Source organism: Myodes glareolus, chromosome 15 (assembly GCF_982192425.1).
Source record: "Myodes glareolus chromosome 15, mMyoGla1.1, whole genome shotgun sequence".
Taxonomy (NCBI): Eukaryota; Metazoa; Chordata; class Mammalia; order Rodentia; family Cricetidae; genus Myodes; species Myodes glareolus.
Window position 1 is genome coordinate 4,755,628 of NC_142040.1, and position 22,504 is coordinate 4,778,131.

The 22,504-nt window shown below is 42.8% G+C and overlaps 1 protein-coding gene and 1 long non-coding RNA gene across 3 annotated transcripts in view; one reads left to right on the forward strand and one right to left on the reverse strand.

The window, feature by feature from the left end:
* Positions 1–19,750, reverse strand: part of Fam81b (family with sequence similarity 81 member B) — a 91,998-nt gene extending 72,248 nt beyond the window's left edge. Inside the window, exons 1-3 of one of the 2 annotated variants that reach the window (XM_048424385.3) lie at positions 19,587–19,750; positions 19,085–19,182; positions 15,948–16,012 (exon numbers count right to left, since the gene is read on the reverse strand). In XM_048424385.3, the coding sequence (XP_048280342.2) occupies positions 15,948–16,012; positions 19,085–19,182; positions 19,587–19,596 (173 nt within the window). In that variant the 5' untranslated portion in view covers positions 19,597–19,750. Of the gene's footprint in view, positions 1–15,947; positions 16,013–19,080; positions 19,183–19,586 lie in introns of both variants that reach the window. The other variant, XM_048424394.3, reaches the window with a different exon arrangement.
* LOC146891680 (uncharacterized) lies at positions 9,457–13,967 on the forward strand. The gene is made up of 3 exons (XR_014997223.2): positions 9,457–9,576; positions 13,163–13,296; positions 13,451–13,967. It is a non-coding gene; the product is annotated as an uncharacterized LOC146891680 (long non-coding RNA).
* Positions 19,751–22,504: the final 2,754 nt, after the last annotated feature.

The window sequence follows — 22,504 nt, forward strand, 5'->3', positions numbered from 1 at the left end:
GATGGGGTTGAAGACTAGATAAATGTAGTTACTTTCCTCTCATGACTTGGCTAAGTTATTTATTATACAAGACTTAAGCTAGTTAGAATATTAAGCTAGTTAGGATATTTGTTCTTATTGTATATAATTTCGTATTAGGTTTAGAACTCTCTTAAAGAAAAGGGAGAGGTGCTGCGGGAGCTCCTTCCTCTCCTTCAGGCAATAGCTGCTGAGATACCAACCCATTGGGGCATGGTCTCTTTCTCTTTAAAAAGCAGTGGCAGCCCTCTGCCAACTCTCTTGCTCCAGTGACTAGACTCCTTTCCTGGCTGTCGTGTAGGATGGTGTTCTGTAAGTTTTTTCCCTCTCAAATAAATAACCCTTTGAATCCAAACTGGTGTGGGATTGTTTTACGCATCAGATAAGTATTGGTGTGGGCATGTATATGTGTCACAGGGAGAAGGCAGTCTCAGCAGTTTAGTTTAAGCTAGGAGTTAACTACACCACATTTCCCTAAAATCCCATGGATGCCAGACACTTATAGGCACTCTGCTGGGAATGCCTATTTCAGCTAGAGATGTACAGTGTGTCAGTGGGTGTCTGAAATGGGGTGAGGCAGCTGCTGCAGAGATTAGATGCTAATATTACATCCTCACTAGCATCACTTAGAAAAGAATTGAATTGTTCACCTTGGCCCTACCCTACATTACCATCTACCTGGGCCATACCCTTTGTTACTGTCTACCTTGACCCTACACTGTGATGCTGTCTACCTGGGTCTCTATTGGATCCTGTTGATTACCTTGGCCCTACCTTATCTTACTGTAAACCTGGGCCTTGATCCTACCCCTTTGTCAAGTTTGACTCTACAATCCTAGGTGCTACACTTTATTGACTGGAGGCCCAGGGCCTGCATTATGGTAAAAGAGATCTATCTAACTCCTCGAGCAGTCTTTGGTTCATGGGAACATGTTGTCTTCCGCTCAGCCCAGGCGTCCTAGTGACTCTAGAATCCCTGCTGAGGCTGCTCTAATACGACAGAATCTTATACTTAGCTTTAGATGAGACTCAGGGCCACATACAGCTTTGGCCATCTTAAAAAATACTTAAAACTTTAAAGGAGCCTGAACCTTGAGAACTAGTGTGACCTTTGCCAGGTTTAAAACGGAGCCCCAATTCCCCTGAAGGTAGTGGATAACCCCATCATGACAGTCTTTGCTCAGGCTCAACTCAAGCTGAAGTATAGGAGCAGCAAATCTCAGTAACCAGTGAATTGAGTATCTGCCTGCCACAAAGGGCCACTTCAAAGACTATGCCAGCCTCTAGACTTCCTCAGTCCCAATTCATATGTATCTTACCTGTTATACATTTCAAAGTCCACACTAGCATCCTGGCCCTCCTCACCTCCTCTTTTATCCTAAACTCCTTGGTGGTTCCAGTTCACAGGCTTCCCTTCCCTGAGCTACTTCCTTCCACATGATTTTTTCTCTACCCACTTCTCTATTCCTGGCCGCACCCAGGCTGTGGCTTGTTCTCTCTGCTCTGGAGTCTTGTAGATGCTCCATCTCTGTGAGAGAACCTTTTGGTGGTTTCCTTACTGCCTTCTCACTAACAACTACGTCTGCTGATGTACACTTGCCTTGAAAAAACACGAATCATCTGAGATAAAGCTCAGAGTCAAAGGTCCTGGTCCTTTGAACCAACCTTTTGGGTAACTTTCTTGATTGCTGATAGTTTTGAAAAAAATGCTGAATTAGTACAACTACCCTCTTCCTAACTTAAGAGAATTCTTATGAGAATTTGGAAGACCTGAAAGCATGTATCTTCTGAGAAACTCTGGGACCGTATGTGTGTGTGTGTGTGTGTGTGTGTGTGTGTGTGTAAGTGTGTGAGAGTGTGCTGTGTGAATGTGTGTGTGAGAGGGTGTGTGCATGTGTGTGGGTGTGTATGAGAGTGTGTTGTGTGTGTTGTCAGAGTGTGGGTGTATGAGAGTGTGTGTTGTCAGAGTGTGGCTGTATGAGAGTGTGTGTTGGTGTGTGTGGGATATGTGAACGAGTGTGTGTGAGAGTGTGTGAATGTGTGTCAATGTGTGTGTCTGAGAGTGTGTGAGTGGGTGTGGGTGTGTATGAGAGTGTGTTGTATGTGTTGTCAGAGTATGGGTGTATGAGAGTGTGTGTTGGTGTGTGTGGGGGAGTGTGTAAATGAGTGTGCGTGTGAGAGTGTGTGAATGTGTGTGAGAGTGTTTTGTGTGAGTGTCTGAGAATGTGTGAATGAGTGTGCATATAAGTGTATGAGAGTGTGTGTGTATGAAAGTGTATTTTGTGAATGTGTCTGAGAGTGTGTGTGTATGTTGTGATGTGCCTGACACCTGTGCTCTCAGGAGGGAAGGGCTGCCAGCAGGCAAATCTCAGTAGGTGGCTCAGCAAGGCTGGGGGAATTGCTAAGGTGGAGTCACCTTGTCAAGGTCCTATCCAGCGGGGCAGTTTGCATGCAGTGTGCCAGCAGGAAGGCCTGGCTTTGCTCCAGGTCAGCATAGCTTTCACAGGCTGTCTCCTTTTCTTCGGAGCTGCCGCCTGAGTCAGGTAACCACTTCTGCCTGAGGTAAGAGACCGCCCAGCCTGGCTGTGGGGGTGAGTAGGGAGGAAGTAGGCTTCCCCTACTGCCCTGGAACAAACTCAGACTTTCCCGCGGGAGTTTGAGGAGGAGGAGGAGCTGAAGGCTTCTGGAACAAACTAGGCACCGGAGACTTCAGACTCTCCCGCGGGAGTTTGAGAAGGAGTAGCTGAGGGCTTCTATGAGGTGCTGAGTCACAAACAAGAAGCAGGAGGAGCGGCTGCCTCAGACCAGTGTCCTCCACAGACTCCCCCCTGAAACGGCTGCCAGCCCCACTGCCCTTTAACTTTGCTACTCCACAAGCAGCATAAAAAACTGACAGAAGATGGTTTGTAGGCCTGGCAGAGGCTGCCTGTGTTTTTCTGGAGCTTGGTGCTCTGTCCACACCTTGGCGCCTTTGGGCTTACGGTGTGGGAGAGGTGTGGGAGAGACATAGATGAGACGTGTATGAGAGGTCTGGACTTGCTCTCCAGGACTCTATGTAACAAACTGCAGGTCTGTGACAACAGAGAAGGCAGATGGCGTAGAAACAACCTGCAAAGGATCAGAATTTACCAGACCCGTCTGTCTTTTACCTTCTACAGCCGGGAATGTCATTCTCTCTTTCTTAATAAACTGTCTCTATTTCTAATCATGATTTGTATGTCCAGTCCAAGTGCTGGGATGTGAGAGCCTGGGGAATCTCACCAGGTCTCAACAACTGTACTTCTAGTAAACGCCCTGGAGCTGTGTGTCCCCACTCTGGGGTTGCAGCCACCAGACCTGGCTTTCACACTGCATGGAATCTGAACTCTGGTTCCTAACAATCCATTTTCCCAGGCCCTAGAACGACAGCACTTACCGACTTCCCCCTCCTCTCTCGTGTCTTATCCATTCTGTGAGAAAAGATCCCAGCTCATTTCCCACTGAATTTTCCTGCCTTCGCTCTGACACCAAGCAGCTCTTTTGCTTGCAGCACGTGCGGATTCTCCTGTTGCGGTTGTTCTTCCTACAGTCATTTCACTTATTTCACGCAGCCTCCTGGCCATCACCAGTCTCAACATCCGTTCCCCTCCAGCTCGGTTACGATCATAACCCAGTTCATCTTGTCCACAAACTTCTGAGTACATAAACTTGTTCTTACTTACTTCTTTGGGCTGATTTTCTTTCTTTTAAAACAAAGATTTATTCATTTTAATTTTATATGTATGGGTATTTTTTTCCTGCATGTATGTCTGTGCCCCATGTGTATGTAGTGCCTATAGAAGCAAGAAGACTGGGGGATCCTTTGGAACTGGAGTTACAGTTGGTTGCTGACTGTCATAGGGTGCTCAAAATTGGGCGGAGATCCTCTGCAAGCACAAGTCATCTCTCTAGACACTTCATTTATTTTTCTGTCCTCCATCACTGCAATAAGAGCTTTTATTTCCCACAGTATCCTTAGCACCCAGAAGAGTGCATAGCACATAGTAGGAGGTCAAGTGATTATAGTTGACTAATTTCCCTGTTCTGTTAAGGCTTAGTAAAAGATAACTATAAGGTTGCAGGTCATTGCAACCTAGTTTGCTTTCTGGGGCAAAATGAAACATCCTCAGACCCGTCGGCGCTATTCCCTCCTCTGTGCATCCTGTAATACAGGACAGAAGAGGAAGAGGAAGAGGAAGAGGATGTCAACAACGAAGCTGTGTTCAGGGATTCAGCCTACTGCTCATTTGACTCCAAGTGCTCTCCTGGAACAATGCCAAGGGTGTGTGTATGTATGTATGTATGTATGTATGTATGTATTCCTCTGAAACTCTACCATGCTGACAGTGTTGTTCTCAATTAGGGGTGTGAGTCAGAGGCGGAGCAGAAGAGGCTGCCAGGCCCTGCTGATGATGATGAGATCTGTAAATTTGCCCTTTAGTTTCTCTGAGCTAATGTTTCTTTGTGGTCTATAGTCTGGATTGCCAATAAAGGGGATCTCTAGTTTTTAGTTTTAGACAGATACTATCCCTCCCCCCATTTTAAGATTATTCTCTTGGGTGTTTTCACTGTGGTAGACACTGTTGATTACATTCATATATTCCTAATAGCCATGGCAAACTTCTGCCTGATTTGGTTCACTTGCCTGTCCCTTGCATCCTCTATGCTGGCCTCATTGTTTTAGCCCGAGATATGTGTGGTTTAGATAGAAACATGTGAAGCAACTCCAGAGAAGGAGATGCAAGAGGAAACTTGCTGAGATACCTCAGCCTTGAAGAAAGAGGAGGGCATCCTTCTCTGCTGGATGGTGTCATGCTATGTGGTTCAGGGAACTGTTGAATTTGTCTTGCGAACATGAAACGAAAGGAATGCAAAAAAAGGAGAGAAAATCCTGGCTGCTTGACAAATTTGTGAAGCCACTAAATTAACCAAATCTAGATTTTCTCATTATTGTTGTTATCTATGCCAATCAGTATCTTTATATTTAAGCCACCTTTGCTTGGGGGTTTCTATTATGTGCAGGTAAAAGCAATGTGTCTTATCTAGTGGCTTAAAAAGACATTATTATTAATTTAGTGTGTGGGGTGGTGGGTGCATAGCCGCTGTGGCACAGGAGTGGATCCTGGGATCCAGTTCAGGTGCTCAGGATTGCTGGTAGGTTCTTTTGCCTGCTGAACTGCCTTGCAAGCCCCTATATTTAAAGATTTACCAATAAATATATACCAGTTATTAAGTATTTCCTAAATCGCCTACTTTGTGACTTGGTATAATTCAGTATTTCTCATAAAGGCATTTGAATTAGTGATATGGGAGGACAGGGAAGTTATTAAATTCAGGTTTGTTGGCTTTACTGTAGACCTATTAAATCATAATCTTGGAATGGGTCAAGAGAGGTAAGATGTGTGGGTAAGGAAAGCACTTATGTGATGCAAATGCACTCTGAAGACCAAACACCGCAGTTTTGTTTGAGACTGGTAGTGTGGTCCATGAATGAGGGAGGGCAGGGTACACAATAAATTGCTGAGCTGTGAAACTTGAGCTCTCAAGCTCTGCAGACACTCAGAAGCATCTCGGGGAGTTAGAAAGCAAGAGCCACCACTTCGAGACCAAAGGCTGCAGTTTCCGGATTTTCAAACAGGGCCTTCAGGCCTGCTTGGCTGTTTGGTTAGAGCGAGAAGAATGTCTGTAGACCAGCCAATGCCATGCAGTAGTGCTGCGGTCCTCGCTCTAAGGGGCCCAGTGTCCTCCCTCCGCCCCCCAGGGATGCTCTAAGCTGAGGTCAAGACCATTCTTAGAATGGGAATATAGAGCAGATCTGTCCCAGCAGAGGAACTTGTGGAGCAGCGCTGGTGTCATAGCTGGCTCAGCTATATTTCTAGTCTTTTTTTTTAAAAATTATTTTATACATTGAAGCACTCTATTTGCATGTGTAACTTTATGCCAGAAGAGGACATCAGAACCCACTATAGATGGTTGTGAGACACGATGTGGTCCTGGGAGTTGAACTCAGGACCTCCAGTGCTCTTAACCGCTGAGCCATCTCTTCAGCCTGGTGTTTCTATTCCATAAGGCACATGACCGAAACCTCTGCGGAGGCAGCACATACTGCCATTTGCTTACACCATGGAGACACCAAGGACTTGTACACGTGCTGGCCTGTAGTTTTATTCTGTGGACTTTAAGGCTTATTTTAAAGTTATTTTCCTTCTAGAGAGGTATCTGAAAAGCTTGTCATGCCTACGGCTTTTTGTTACCTAGAGCATAATTATCATGCTTGCTAGTGATGTTCCCAATGCTTTGTTAGTTCTCCTCACAGGACTCTCAGACGACAAAGGCCTTCCTTCCCCTGCCAATTGCCCATTGCTGTGAGGAAGATTCTTTCCTCACTTGTTTCTCTACAGCAGTAACTGGAAGAACAAACCTATGAATCCTTGTAATGCAACGGAATTTCCTGACTGTAGTATTCTTCAAATCATCAGGTTATTATTCCTATTATTGAGTACTATTAGTCAAATCAAAGGGGATAAAACCCAAGACCTTTCGTTAGCAAGCTGTGGCTACTCTGGTTTTATAAACACACACACAAAGAAACTAGCTCTTACTAATACGTCACACAAATGGGATCTTGGTTTACATTTCACCTGGTAAGGGAAGAAATGACTGAGTATCCCAGACCGATCCAGATGGAGTTACTAGCCCCAGGAGAAGGCACCCCCGTCCCAGTCACCCCAGATGGCTTTGCACCATCACTGACTGACTGTAGCTGAATCCGAACAGATTTTCCCCAGACTGAGTTCTGCCTCCCTCGAGCTGGTGTGACTTACACAGCTGTGCTGTGCCTGGCAAAGGCACTGGGACATGAGCCTCTCGCTTTGTTGCCTAGTCTGTTCCTGTGAAGACTAAATTTACTTAGGAGCTTCTGATAACCATTTTGGAAACTTGTAAAAGCCAGAGACAAAAACGGGAAAACTTCAACCCTCTTCTGAACATAAGAGGCCATACTGAGAAGATCCTCTACGTTTTCACATGATCAATGTTCTGAGTGCACACAGTCCTGTAAGGAAATATAAAGTAAATTGTAGCAAGTATTCTGATGGTTTACAAAAATAATTCTGTGAGCGTGTGGGGAGATGAATTAGAAAGAGCTATATTTAACAGTTTCTCCATTGCTTGTCTATAACTGACCTGGCAGATGGACTTTGCTGGAAGCAGGCCTGTGTTCCTGAGGTTAGCGTAAGTCTGAATACTCTGAGGGGGAGAAAGGCAATTAATGTTTGGGGCAAAGAGTCCAGAAAGAAGACCAGGACTGCCGGGTGCCAGCATGGCGTCTGCATCGGGACCATTCCAATAGTGACAGCTCCACACAGTGGCACATCTAAAAAGAGGCTAGAGAGATAGTTGTGTGTCTTCAGGAAGAGCTGTCTTCACTAAGGCATGAAGGCCTCATGGTCAGTGAGGTTTTAAGAGAATTACGAAATTAATACCATGCCTGGCTTCTTCCTTGTGGAGATGTTAGAAGCAGTAAAGGTTCTTAGGAAAACCCTTGTGTGGATGGAACAGGATGGGCATCTGGGTTGCACATACAAATAAATGTGTGCCAGAAGCAGCAAGTGGTCGAGGATGTTTGGAGTTCCCATAGAGTTTGGGGGCCTCATCAAGACATTTTCTGAGAAAACATGCTCTCTCTCCTCCTCCTCCCTCTACCTTTCCCCCTTCTTCCCCCCTCCTCCATGTGTGTATGTGTAGTAACATTTATCTATGTGACTTCAGTTAAAAAACATCGTATGTGAAATTGCAAGACTTGAACTCAAATTCTTAAAATTTTTGAGTGATACAATGAACTGAACTGCGGCCAACACAAAAATATGTTGATGTCTTAATATCCGTCACATCAGAAGGTGACCTTATTTGGAAATTGGTTCATCATGAATATCGCTAAGATGGGGTCACAGTGGAGTGTCAGTTGCCTTAAGCCACTATGGCTAGTGTCCTTACATAAAGATGGCCTTGTGAAGGACCTAGGCAGAATGAGGAGAGAGAGGGAGAGGTTGAAATGGAATGTCTGTAAGCCAGGAAGTGCCAAGGGCAGTCAGCTATTAGCAGAAGCCTATGGAAAGCCAGGCAACAGTTCTGCCCTGAGCGCCCACCCCCAAGGGTCAGCTCTGCCTCGAGGCGTAGAGGCATCAAATCTGCAGACTCTGGTTTTGGACTTGTATTTCCCAAGATTGTGAGATACACACTTCTGTTAGCAACAACAGAGTGGTGGTGACCATGGCAGTCCTGCGAATTAGCATAGGTGGTAAGTTGTTGGAGGGGAGGTCCTAGCACAGTTTAATTAATGTCCTCTTATTTCTATGTAGTACTTAGAGCTAACATATCACTATGGGACCGTATTTTCATTTTGTTTCATCTCCACAATGGCTTGTCATCAACTTTTCCCAACTCAGGAGACCGAGACTCGGAAGTTTCCAGTGTCTCATCTGAAGAGCTTGGTCTGCGTCCCGCTTTTCCCTCCCTCACTGCGGCAGTGTCACTGATGCTGCTACACCTTCCTCAGAGAGGCAGGAATGTTTACTCTCTTGCTCACGAGTGTGTAACTCACTTCCTACACCGTGGAGCTTTCCCCAGTCACCTTTTTCTGCTTGGGTCTCTTCTTGCTGAAGCCCCACTGTTTCCCTCTAGAGAACTGAGTCTGACTGTGCCCCATGCTCCAGCAGGTCTTTCATTAGTCATTTCTTAGACCCTTCTGAGGTAGAGATAACTGGATTTCTCCTGGGCATCTTTGCTCTGGGGTCTTTGTGACTCTGCCAACTCATCTCCAGCAGCTTTCCCATAATGGGCAAAGGTAATGTGGGCAGATTACAGAAAACCAAAGACTTCCTGTGGTTGGTGGCAGCCCAGTCTGATCTGCCCCATCCAGAGCTTAGCTGCAGAGCCTCACCTTCCATTCTTATGTGTCATGATGTGGGAAACGTCTCCATCACTCAGTAGCCAATAGTGAAGCATGCCATAAAAGAACGCCTGTCACTCTCCTAAATCCTGGCAATGGCTGTCCTCAGACCCTGAATGCCACATTTTCACAAGAAGACTTTCTTAATCCTTTATTGTCTCACCCATTTGATACACTGAAAGTTTTGTCTATCTCAGTCTTACGTTCTATTTGACTAGCAGCCAGTCCTGTCTGCCCAGAATGTACCCATGAATGATGCTGAGGCTGTAGGTTGGCCTGACTACTGCTCAGTGTGGAACGACTTGGCTTCTTAGGCCCCCTTTTAATTCAGGAAACTTAGAGTCCCCCCCCAGGCAAGACAGACTAGAGATTCAATCTATCTAATGTCATAGAAATTTGTTTATACTTCTTCTTTCTCCAACTGTCCTCATGTCCTCTGAATTCCTGATTGACAAACTTTGTCTTTGCATAGGTCCATGTCCTCTGAATTCCTGATTGACAACCTTTGTCCATGCTACAACCTCGTAGCAAGAATTGTCCTGACAGGCTTACTAAGATTTTTTGCACCTCTCCCTTCTCTGGAATGGAAGGTAGGTGAGGTGAAAATCTTTGTCTTATTCTTTTACTGCTACTTTGAAGGGACTAGCCCAGTGCTCATACATACTAGGTGCTTCATAAATTCATGAGTGAGTGATAACCACTTCAGAAGGATTAGAAGGGACCTCAGGAAGCCATTTGATTCCAAGGTCAGAAAAAAAATTCTCCCCTTTCAGAAAAGCCAGTTAAATAAACATAAGAGATTCATGAGCACAATTTGTTTTCCATTCAAAATTAAATCCTGTGAGAGGCTACTAAGTGCTCTAAAATCTTAGCCACCCACTTTGTTACAGCAGAAGATGTGGACGAAAAACCATGGGCAGAATTGAGAAGCCTCGGGAGCTCATCGCTGATCGTATGAAACCTCACCTTCTTACAGAAGGCAGAAGTTAACCAGAGAAGTGAAGAGGGGCTTCCTTCCTCAGTCACAGCCTGCTGTGGACTCGAGAGTTCACTGTGGAAGTCCAGGACTCCATCAGTATTCCTTCTAAAGCTGGAGAATAGTAGTAAGGAGCAAGAGTTTGATGTTTTTCAGTTCATCAAACTTAGGTGAGCATGTGCACACTGCCATAAAGTAAGTGTGTCTGCTCACTTCGAATCAATAAAAAATGAACATTAGAGCTATTTACCACCTTTAATATGGTGGCACCAACACCATTGTCCTATAGAGACTAGCAATAATTCTCCTGCCTCACTTAAGGATCATTTACTATGACCTAACATTTAACAAGTATTGATAATGTGTGTGTCTTATTTCAAAGCGAAAGGCCAGGAAGGGTTCCATGAACACAGTCAGTCCCAGCCTCTTTAGTACACATATCTCTAAACTAAACTCGTCTGTAGAATAGTACAATCTCTTTTGTTACTCAGGTTTGCTTTAGGGTCTTAGTATTCCTGTTTTCTGAATGCTACCCTTGGAAATATTGACATATGCCTGTGAGGATGAATCCCTGAAGCTATGTAATGTCTATTCAGGTGGTTTAATGAGTGTGTAATAATCTTCTCTTGCCTAAGTGCCCCCTTTGCCTTCCAGTACACTGTTGCCAATTGGTGATTTAGTTACTTAAAGAAAAAAAATGTTCATTTTTTTTTTATTAAGCATGTCAACTCAAATTTCTGCAGTGATAGTAGCAGTGTCTGGATGTCACGTTGTTTGTCCGCTAGTCAGCATCCCATCAGCACTTCTGAAAGTACAGCTTACACAAGTCAGTCCCCCATCAAGCTGCCTTACTCTCCATTATATCTGTCAGCTACCGTTCATCAAAAGTTGGTATTCAATAGAGCATGCTTGACTATTGCCAGGTTCCTAAAAAGCACAGCTGTAGAGTATTTAGCTGGGGCCTTCATCACAGCTCCTGGCATAAGCTCCCTCCCCTGGGAGTTGCCTCAGTCTAAACTCCACCTCCGGGAAAGCCCGGCAAATGGTGACCCCTCCCCAGGGAGGGTCAAGAAAGCCTGCCAAATGGTAAGCCCTCCCCATGGAAGGTCAGGACCACTCCAACAGGCTATTTAAACTGACCCCCCAGAGAATGAACATGTGGTCCCCAGGTTATCCTTGGTCTCCCATGTTTTCCTGGGCCACCCGGGGGTATTATCATCTATTAAACATGGGAGTCTTTTAATTTGGTTTAATTTGGTTTGATTGGGATTATTTGCATTGCCGGAGAGGTTTGTTGGCCAAGAAAGAAAATATTTAATGTTTGGAGGTCCCACTGTAGGGGGGGCTGTTTCTCCCATTGTCCCGGGCCACGTGTTGGAAAACGCCCTTCTCGCACGCGCTCTCTGCTGCCTGGCTAAGAGTGGCTTCATCTCGGTGAGTTTTCCTTTTTCAGTACATGCCGCTAGGGCCCGGGGACCCATTTGCGTTTGTTTATGTTTGTAAATTTTCGGACTTTCCTGTTGGAGTCACGGTTTTACCAGGTGTCCAACACAAGTGGCGAGGCAGGTCTGGTTGAAATGGGTAGAGATGTCTCCCATTCAATTCTAACAACCCCCTGACTCAACATTGCGACAGGCTTGAGTGCCAAGACTTGGCATAGACTTCTAAATGGGCTCTTATGATTCAAAGCCAGATCTCCAAACGTCCTTTGGCTGCCTTTTACAAACATCCTTTTAAATTGGAGCTAACATCTAACATAAAAACAAACAAGGCTCCAAAGCCCATGGTTTCTAGACGTGTGCTCCGGCCCCACTCCCATTCCTCTCTCCCCTTCCTGCTTCTCTAGCTACAATGGATCTGGATCTGTTTCCCTGTCCTTCCACTTTAAAACTGTATAGATATTCTGTGCTTTGTTTTTGTTCCCTCTTGTAGCATCTGCTAATCCGGCCCTTACTGGGACCACCTCCCTGCTTCTCTGGCTTCTGCCGCCTGCCTACACCAGGAGTTTTAACTGGTGTCAGGAACCTTCTGACACAGGTTCCTAAAAGAGTTTTATTTATCTGTTAAAATAATGTGGCTACAGTCTGCTTGTTTTATGTCTGTGTGAGTATGTGTGATTGTTTCCACAGTATGCTTGTTTTATTTCTTGTTTTATGTGTGTATGTGTGCATGTTTTGAGATCTATAAAACTTATAACTACAGATTACAACAGCTCTGAAAGAATACAAACATGTGGGTAACCTCCATTTTGACCTCACCACCACCTTGGGCAAGAGTACCCACGTGTGTTTGCATTCTTTGACTTATTAAAATATTCCTTTTAATCTTGTTACAATTACTAGCATTGGTCAGCTGTAACTAATTGGGTAAAACAGATGTCTAAATTTAATTTATATTTCTAGTTTAAATATAACAGGTAATGGTACCCAATTCTCAAGTGCCTTTACTGGTCTGAGAGTATGGCATCCTCAGTCCAGGATGACAAAAGAGCTTCTTCTAACACAGAGACAAGCCAGCTCCTGCAGCATCCTATAGCTCCTCCAAAAAGATACATGGTTACAAAAGACCTTTTGCCTTGAGCCTTGCCTTTGGGTTTGGCAAAGCCACCCGCACAGCACACAGCAGCTGTCCATCTCTTCAGCTCCCTGGATGCTACACCCGGGGAATCGATCTTCTCATCCTGCCAAGACAGGTAGACTAAATCTTCCCCCCACAGAAAAATCTTTGGGCCTCTTCCACTCATCAGCTAATGGCAAGCACTGCTTTCTAAGGCTGGTGTTCGCCAAAGATTACGGAGAGACTTGGGATTGCCTGTGTAGCTAAACTCGCTGTCTCATTTCTGTTCATTTATCCCCCATAGATCTGTCTAGTTACTTCATTTGTTAAGTTTTTTGCTGAAATACAGACAGGTGTGCCTCTTTAACAGGCTTCATAGTCTATGATTAACAGGTTTCAGATGTATCTTAAAAGATCCAGAGTCTCCAGTTCCCTTTAATTGTCCTCTAAAATGTTCATACCTTTTAACATAAAGCAATAGCCTTTTTCTATGACACCAAGATGTGAATTTGTTCCAGCTGTCTTACAGATACCTATAGGTTCCTGGGCAAAAGTTCTGCTGCTGTATCAAAAATCAGGATTGGTAAAAACTAACGGTCTCCAGAGCCTATTTAACTCCACCTATTTTCAAACCTAATTTACAGGTCACTCCTGCTGTCAGGGCCAAGACCAACTTACAAAGTGCTCTCCAGACAATGTCAACACCTGCACCAGCTCCTGGGACTTCACCATTGGTACCAACTCTCCTGGCTCAAGGACACCCACCAACTAAAATCTGGTTTTTATTCGCTATTGTGTTGTACTTATACACCCGAGCCCCCCCCCCCCAACCAGGGCACTTCTCTGTCCCATTCTTTCTGGCAGTTAATGACTCTTCACGTGACTAGCCCCATTCATAGGGCCAATAATAACAATACATTTTTTTCTCCTAGCCACCTGCCTTCTCATCTCCCTTAAGAAACAGCTGCCTGAGGTCTCCAGGATGACAGTAAACCAGATGTCACTCCAGCCACACCTCTCACTGAGCGTGAGCCCAATAACTCCCAGCTCTCCCCTTTCCCAAGTCTCCCTATGGCTGCAGGAAGTAGCCAGACTTGAGATGGTGCCCCTTTATTCAAAGAAAGTTGGGGATGTTTGGTTGGAAGCAACATCTCAGCTCCCTGGCACCCTTTATACAAAATATCTGGAATATTTAGCTGGGGGCTTCACCCAGCTCCTGGCATAAGCTCCCTCCCCTGGGAGGTTTCTCAGTCCAAACTCCATCTCCAAGAAAGCCTGCAAAATGGTGACCCCTCCTCAGAGAGGGTCAAGACCACTCCCACAAGCTATTTAACTGCCCCCCCCCCCCGAATGAACGCGTGGTGTCTAGGTTACCCGTCATCTTTCCTTCTCTCTCTTCCCCTCTCCATGTTTTCCCAGGGCCACCCAGGAGTACTGTCATCTATTAAACATGGGCATCTTTTGATTTGATTTGATTGGGATTATTTGCGTCAGCAGAGAGGTTTGTTGGCCAAGAAAGAAAATACTTAGCACAGAGCCCCTGCATTTTGGGGCTGCAACCTGAGAGAACCGAAGTGAACAGCACAGTATATCTAAGCATCTAGAATGCTGAATAAAATAGACACATGGCTTAGGCCTTGGAAGATGGAATTTGAGTGTAACTGAGGGAGAAATGGATCCTGGGGCTAGTCAATCTTTGTCTTAATTTCATTTTGCTGATATCCAACTGGATGAGATAGCTGAGCAAATAAAGCGCTTGCTGCCCAGCCTGATGGCCTAACTCACACAGGCAAGGGCAGAACCAGCTCCCAAAGGTGGTCCTCTGCCCTCACATGTGCACACATGTTCACACACACGTACATATAAAATAATATATAAACAATGTAACCGACTTTTTATTGGGCTGAAGTCTAAGGTAATGTTCTAAACTTTAAGGTTCATTATTGTTCTTTAGGAATTTACTCTTTTGTCCTCTGGAATGTAGATCATTCTGGCTCCAAAATGAAATTTTCTTAATAGGTCAGAGAAATGATTTTTAATTTCATTTGTCCTATGCAGACAGGTAGAAACATTTCTCCCTTCTCCTAGGATGCTTAAAGTTAATTAGTATGTCCTTCATCATCAGTTTGGGGCAGTCTACATTCATTGTTCCTAACTCAGTAAAAATTATTTATCTAAATAGTACATTTTTATTTTCTATTTATTTATTTAGTTTCTCGAGACAGGGTTTCTCTGAAGTTTTGGAGCCTGTGCTGGAACTCACTTTTTTGACTAGGCTGGCTTCGAGCTCACAGAAATCCACTTGCCTTGGTCTCCTGAGTGCTGGGAATAAAGGTGTGTGCCACCACTGCCCAATTGGGCTAAACAGCTCAGTCAGTAAATGGTAGTTTTAAATGAAAAATCATTTCTCATGATTTGATCCTCCCCTGCTCCTGTAAATTGTAATCCATACCCATGTAAGCAATTGTAGAATGAAAGCATGAGAAGAAGTGAAACTCTGCATTGCTGAAATCAACTAAATTCATTTGGCTGAGAACAGGGAAATTCTTAGCTGTAACTATTGCAATAAAAGGCAGAACTTAAAATTTCATCATTTTCATTGTCAAAGATTACTTCAAAATGAGCCTACTCTTTATGGGTTTGCTTTACATTGACTCATTTGTTCGGCCACATTTCTTCTGTAGTTAGGATGCATATTATAGAATCAGAATGACTTTTAAAGCTGTAGGAGACACCAGGAACTTCTAGTCCAACCTTCTTGTTTTGCAATTGAAAAGACAGAACTAAATTCCCCAAATGCAGGGTTGGCAGCAACAGTGGAAGGACTAAGACCAAATCCCAACTGCTTTGAAGTTATTAACAGGAGCACAGACAACACCCCTTTTGAGTGCTGAGCTCAAACATATGCAGCACATCCAAAACCCACCCTCAAAAGCTAGAGTTCTGGGATCTTTGGGCAATATGAATCTACCAATAGCTGTGCTCTAAGGACCAGAGCTGTGACACCAGGGTCCCACGCCTGTGGATCACCCTGAAAGGGCTCCAAGTACAGCACTGTAAATGTAGAAATGTAGAGGAATTTGGTTTTTCAAAAAGTCAGATTTTTTTCTGATTATTAATGTGTCTCACGTTTCCCTAGGTTTTTATTATAGTGTCAACAGACCCACTTGGTTTAATTTTAAAGTTATAGTTATCTATATATTATGATGTTTTATGTGTTAACTCTTGCCCCAGTTGTATTATTTTCCCCACAAATCTACAGGAATTTATTGAAGTTGCCTAAAGAGAAGGCAGTAACATCTATCTAGAGATAATGAGGCTTGAGGTTCAGGCTTTTCTGGAAGCAGAGATCTTTTCATTCAGCCACTCTAACCACTACTGAGCCATTGAATGCAGTAAATAGTTAGAACCATTAGTTTTTATACTTACTTGTCAACATATTCAACTAGGTCTGTAGAGTTCTTGGTTGACATTTTGGCTGGAGATAATCTCACCTAAAACAGAGGAGAGAGATTCAAAAATGCATCATGTGATGATGAAGTGGCCTACACTTTATTCATCTTGTACTTAAATCAATGCTTTTATTTTAAACAAACTATATAGCACCTTACATATACGATTTGTGTTGTTGGTGACTAAGACTGAAGTTAAGCCCTGGGGCACTCCTAAAGACCTAGGTTTGGTAACACATCAGGAAAAGCTTTTTAGAAGTTAGAGCCGTACATCAATCCAAGATGAAAGCTTCTAAATGAGAACTCCAGTGATTATTGGCTGAGTTTTGAATTAAGTCCAATGACAGCAATTTATTCCTGACAGAATCATTTCCTAGGGGAATCAACTATTTTCAAAACAGCCCCAAACTAGAAAGCTAGCCAGTCCAAGTAATTTTATATTCTAAAAATTCCTACATGTCAGATTATAGATGAAAAATAAAAGCACAGAATAGCTGTATGTTAATTTAGTAGCATGCAACAGGTTAGCTATATGAACATTTAGCTGAAAAATCTCAAAATTTGCTATTCTGCTACTTCTAGAAGGTTCTTTTTCCATAAAGGTTGATAATTTGGTAACATTCCTTTGAGACAAAAGATACGAGATACATTCACTATTTCCATATACTGAAAACAACCAAAGTCTTTTTCAAAGCTTAAAAACAAAGCAATTTTATTCTAATTTTCATGGCCAATCACTGAATTGGATTCAGTGGAAGGAATGTAACTTGTATTCCAAGTTAACAGATTGAACAAGATATATTTGTTGGATTTTTGGGGGACTTATACCACTGTATAGAAGAATGATGAGTGTGGCCGTTAGAAAGAAAATGGCCTCCTTAGGAACTGGCACTACAAGGGGGTGTGGCCTTTTTGGAGGAAGTGTGTCACTGTAGGGAGGGCTGTGAGGTGTCGTGCTCAAGATACAGCCGGTGTGGACGCAGACTCCTGCTGCTGCCTGTGGATTAAGAGGTAGAGCACCCAGCTCTTTCTCCAATACCATGTTTGCCTGCTGCCATGTCCCACCTTGTTGATAACGAACTAAACCTCTGAAAACTAGACCCAATCAAATGATTTCCTTTGTAAGAGTTACTATGACTGTGATGTCTCTTCACAGCAGTGGAAACCCTAATTAAGACAATGTGATTAAACATTAAAGATTTTGTTCAGAAATTAGTTTTTAAAGAAGTTTTAATGGAATCAACCAAGAAGTAGTTGATTGCATTAAAATTCTAAGGGCCAAGACACTTATCTGCAAATACATCTCCTCTGAACAAAATTTGAAAACCACGCAACTCTATTATCCAGGAAGTTAACACTGGCCATGCTGGCTTGACCCAGTCTAGCTGGCAAGAGACTGTCAAAACAGGGCCCCAACTGGAAGAGGGCAGTGAACTTTTGGGAGAGTGCATTGGCCCTGGGCATATTGTAGAGTAGAGTCCACAAAAGGTTGATATGCCTTAGCCTGGGCTTACCCTCATCAGTGGTTCTCAACCTGTGGGTCTCAAATCCTTGGGGTTCCATATCGCATATCCTGCATATTAGGTATTTTTATTACAATTCATAACAGTAGCAAAATTATAGTTATGAAGTAGTAATGAAATAATTTTATGATTGGGGGATCACCACAACATGGGGAACCATGTTAAGGGGTCATAGCATCTGAGAGAAGCCCCACTGGATACTCGTGTGTTTGGGTTCTGGATAGCATCTTCTATCCCCAGAGGACCTGAACAGATGTCAGCCTAGCACTGCTTCTCACTACGTTTTCCTACTGCAAACGTTTATTTGGATGCACACCTTCGTAGGGCTGGATGGAGGGGGAGGGCCTTGAGCTTCCCGCAGGGTAGGGCACCCTGCCCTCTCTTAAGAATGGAGGGGGAGGGAGGAGGGGGAGTGGGGAAGTGGGAGGGAAATGAGAGGAGGGGAAGAAGTGGAAATTTTTGAATGGGAAACAAAAAGCTGTGGGCCCTGAACTTAATACTTCAGGCTGGATATTGCCTTCCACCTCTCCATGGAACATCTAGGCTGAGCACTTCCTTATCAATGGGCTGGTATTTGCCTTATGCGCTTGACACTAATAATGCTGTGCAAGTATTTGTGGAATGAATGTGTCCAAAGAGAAAGAATTACTAGGATTCTCAGCCCTTCTACTCCGGGGATATCCTTAGAGGCTGAGATGGGATTATATGGAGAAATTACTTCACAAATTATTATTATGGGATTTTTCACATGTGCCAGTTTTCATCTGCTCACAAAACGTTTTAAAATGTGGTAATTCTTATACTATAGAATCTTTTCATATATATTATAATTTCATTTTCCTAATAGCTCTATTAGATCAGTATAATTGTTTCTTCATCATAATGACAAAAGTTCCTTTAAATAACTAATTTAAGATGACTCATTTTATATGAGGAACTTGAGAATTGAGAAGTAATGGGTCTTGTGATAATAACTGCATTATACACTAAGTTTGTTTTGCTTGCTAATGCTTTATTTAAATAGTTTATCAGAACCCCATGGCAAAAGGAAGGTCTAACTAGCCTTCTGTTACATAAGAGGAAATTGAGGTTAAACAATCACCAAACTAAAGAGAAACTCAAAGCCAGTGCTTCAGGTCATTTTGACTTTCTGGTACCTGTTTTCTAAGAAGAGACTGTATATACTGCTCAGATGTTATTAGAACCGCCAAATCCAAAAGTACAACTTGCTTTGTATGGCCTCTGTCGTTAATGGAAAATATGAGAAGTACTGAAAAAAGAACCTTGTATGTAACTACTCTTTTTCTTAAAGAATCTTTATCATAATAATCATCAAATTTAAAAACTTAGCCCCATATTAAAAATCAATCCAGTTAATATCAAGTTAATCCAGTTAATATCAAGCTGAGGTCACTTGTTTCCAAGGCAGCCTTGCTGTGTTCAGCCGTTTCATCAAGACAGAGCAGACGAGAGCTGGCAGCAAACACAAAGAAAACTAAGCTTCTAGGATCCTTCAAACTGCACAACCCTGAGCTTCAGAGGAGTGGAACCAACTACCCCATTCTTAATACAAATATTTTAAAGTACTTGCTTTCTTCTCTTGGTCACTGGCCGAGCCAGGAAGGGGGCCATCAGGTGGCTCTGGCTGTTCTTCCGCAGGCAAGGAGGCACTTTTGTTTACATCTGTATCTAAGCAACCAGAATGTAGAATCCAATCAGGAACTACAGCAAGTAAATTTTTGCATTGATGGCATTTTAAAATTTGAAACTAGTTTCTGTACAGGTGACCAAATGTCAAGAGAAGCTTCCAAAGTGCTTGACACTTGCCTCTTCCCTCCGCCACCCCAGGTCCTGCCCCTGCCAGCCGCACATCTGTGTTTAGTGAGCAGAACACATCCCCACAGGTGCTTCTAAAAAGCATTCAGAAACGTCACTGAGGTCAAAATGTTCTAAAATATTGGAGATACATCCTATTGTGCCCAAAGAGAAGAGCTGAGGGTCTTTGAATTTTTTTACTATATTTATATAAAGTAAGAAACATAAGGGAAATATGAGGAATGTAAATTTTTGAGGCATTGTCCATGGGTAAATACCTGAAGTCATAAAGCTGATTCCCCAGCTATATTATTTGGACTTTTGTTGACTTGCTTTTTATCTTTCAAAGGGAACAGACGTATGTTTTCCTTCTTAAAAAGTCAAAATTCTAAGGCATACTGATTGCATCCAAACTACTTTCCTCAGGATCCTGAAGCATCTTTCCAAGGGTAGTTCAAGAACATTGTGACCTAGGAGAGACCTGTGATGTCAGCGGGGTACCTCTCCCACCTCCGGTTCTTAAGTCTCTAGGATTTATGAGTCTGTAGTGGGTTTCCTTGATTCTAATTGCTCATTCATTTTGTCTAAACGAGGGAGAAGTGACTCAGTATTTCAAACCCTGCTCTAGATTTAATTGATGAGTTTGATGAGAATACAATTTTCATCAAGTGAGAAACAGAGAAAAGAAAAAAAATGTCACTTTATTCCTTAATCTTTGTCCATGTATACTAGTTGAGGAATCTTGCTCTTTGTCTTTAGAGGATTATGGAGAGTTCAGTAGTCATGGCAGATGGCATAGGTCCGTTAAAGGACCATGGAGAGATCAGTAGCCTTGGCAGTGGGCGCGGGTCAGGACTGAAATGCTGGCGTTCAGGAGCTGTGGCAGAGGATGCAGGTCAGGGCAGAAATACTAGAGTTTTACTTAGAAGAAAGTTTATTAAATTATTGCAAAATGAAGTGAATTATTTTAATTTTAAAATGTTTTTTCTCAGTTTTAAAATTAGAATTTGCATATATTATTATCCACTTGGCTTTCATATGTAGAAATGAAGTTATTGGCTAGACTACCACTCAAATTATGGTTCTGGATTTGCCTGCTCCAAAGACTTAGGATGTTCACAGTGGTAAGTGATAAACTTCAACCCAGAAATAAAGATGGCCCATGAATTTGGCTCCAATATTGTGTCCTGCAACGCTAAGCTAAGCTTTAGAGCTTCAGACTAAAGTATTGTATGGTTTACAAACAGACTATGACTCCCAGCCCAAACACTTATCCCCATATCCAGGACCAACTGACACTGAAAGCAGTTACTGAGTGAAATTAGTTGGTTCAGATTCCAAGAGAGTGGCTGGAAACACCAACTCTTTAAGCACTATGGGTTAAATTGCATCACTTCTTCTAGCTTTAGCTTTCTCCCCTTTAAAAGGAACTAATAATGATTATACCAGATGTCTGACTAAAGGCAGCATATAAGAAATTCAGTTATATACTTACATCTCTCATCTGAGTATCAAGTTACTAAAAGGTAACCATCATTAGTTATTTCAGAAGGCAACAATTATCTAAGAAACGGATTCAAGCAAGGTCTGTCTTGGACAAACAACTGAATCTGATCTTGCTCACCAAACCTTTGGGTTAATTTCCCTCCTTAAGTTTATTTTTTCTGAGATAGGCTCTATTTACTATGTAGCCCAGGCTGGCCTTCAACTCGTGATCCTTCTGTCTCAGCCTCCATAATGCTGGAAATACAACTATGCTTAGTTAAACCTACTGTTTAACCCATGGTATTTGGCTGGAGAAAAGAGTCCTGCTGAGATGGATACTTTAACTGCTTTGGACTATAGCTATAAACAACTGATTTGTTTACAGAATAATGAGTGTATACACACACACACACACACACACACACACACACACACACACACACTATTGACTTTGGCCTATGCATGTAAAGTCCTTCCTGGACATCAATGATCTATGATTCTTGTTTATTTAGAGTTAGTAAAATATAACTTAAAGTACAAAATTCCAAAATGCTCAAACTCAACCTAAAATGTTTTAAAACAACTGTATGCTGATCATCAATAAGCACATAAAGAAATACTCCTGAGTTGGAGTAATCAGTATTTAGAGCATTCCAAGACAAAACACCATGGTGTATGTCTCACCTTAGGTATTGATAGTCTGTAGATCTTTTGTATTTATTACGATTTCTTAGGTACACGCCAGGGAATATTTTAACAAAGTAAATATTCTGATGGGTAGAATCAAAGAGTCTTGAAAAAGAGACAACTATTTTTAACTCACATAAGGAGTGCATGTGGGCAGTGGCAGATCTGGGTTATCTGCCGGGTTCTGTGCCCTCAGCTGAACTAGCTTCTAACCTAGGCCTAAGAAGGCAGCTATCATTGGCAAAGTCTTCAACTTCTTTTTTTCCCTATGTTTTCCCTTTTGCCTCCTCCTTTTGTCTCAGCACTAACAGGCCACCATGCCTGGCGAGACTCATTTGAATCTGGAGAATTTCTCTGGGTCTTACATCTTTTCTTTGCTATTCTGATTTTACCTGCTTTGGTTTTATAATAACCTCTGATGTGTTTACCATTTAGTATTTATAAATTATTCCTCATTGTCCACCTCATGATTTATTTGATAAGGAAGGTAGTGCAATTATGACTATCCAAACACTACAAGTAAAAGTACAAAGTAGTTCAGATGTTACATGGCTCATGTGAGTTCACGATGAAGCTGACTAACTCTTGTTTCTAAACCTTAGTCTTATGTTTCATTCCATAACATGTCTGAAATGAAATGACCTCTCTAGTTTCAGAGCATATGGATCACCTAGCAGAGTGTTTAGTGAATGAGCACATTTGACTCCCTTTTTAGCTACTCATCACAGGATAGTCTTTTTTATTTTTTCTATTTTTTATTTTTAAAATTTTAAAATTAAAAATTTTTTTATTACTTAAAAAATACCAATCCAAATCCCCACTCCCTCTTCTCCCCTCAGTCCCCTCCCTCTCTCTCAAGAGACGCTCCCCCCACCCCTCCATCCCTAAGGGAGTGCCATGCACCCTGCCCTGTGGAAAGTCCAAGGCCCTCTCTACCAAGTCTAGGTTGTGCAAGGTTTACATTCAAAGAGAATAGGATTCCATGAAGCCAGTATATGCATAGAGACACATCCCAGTGTCACTA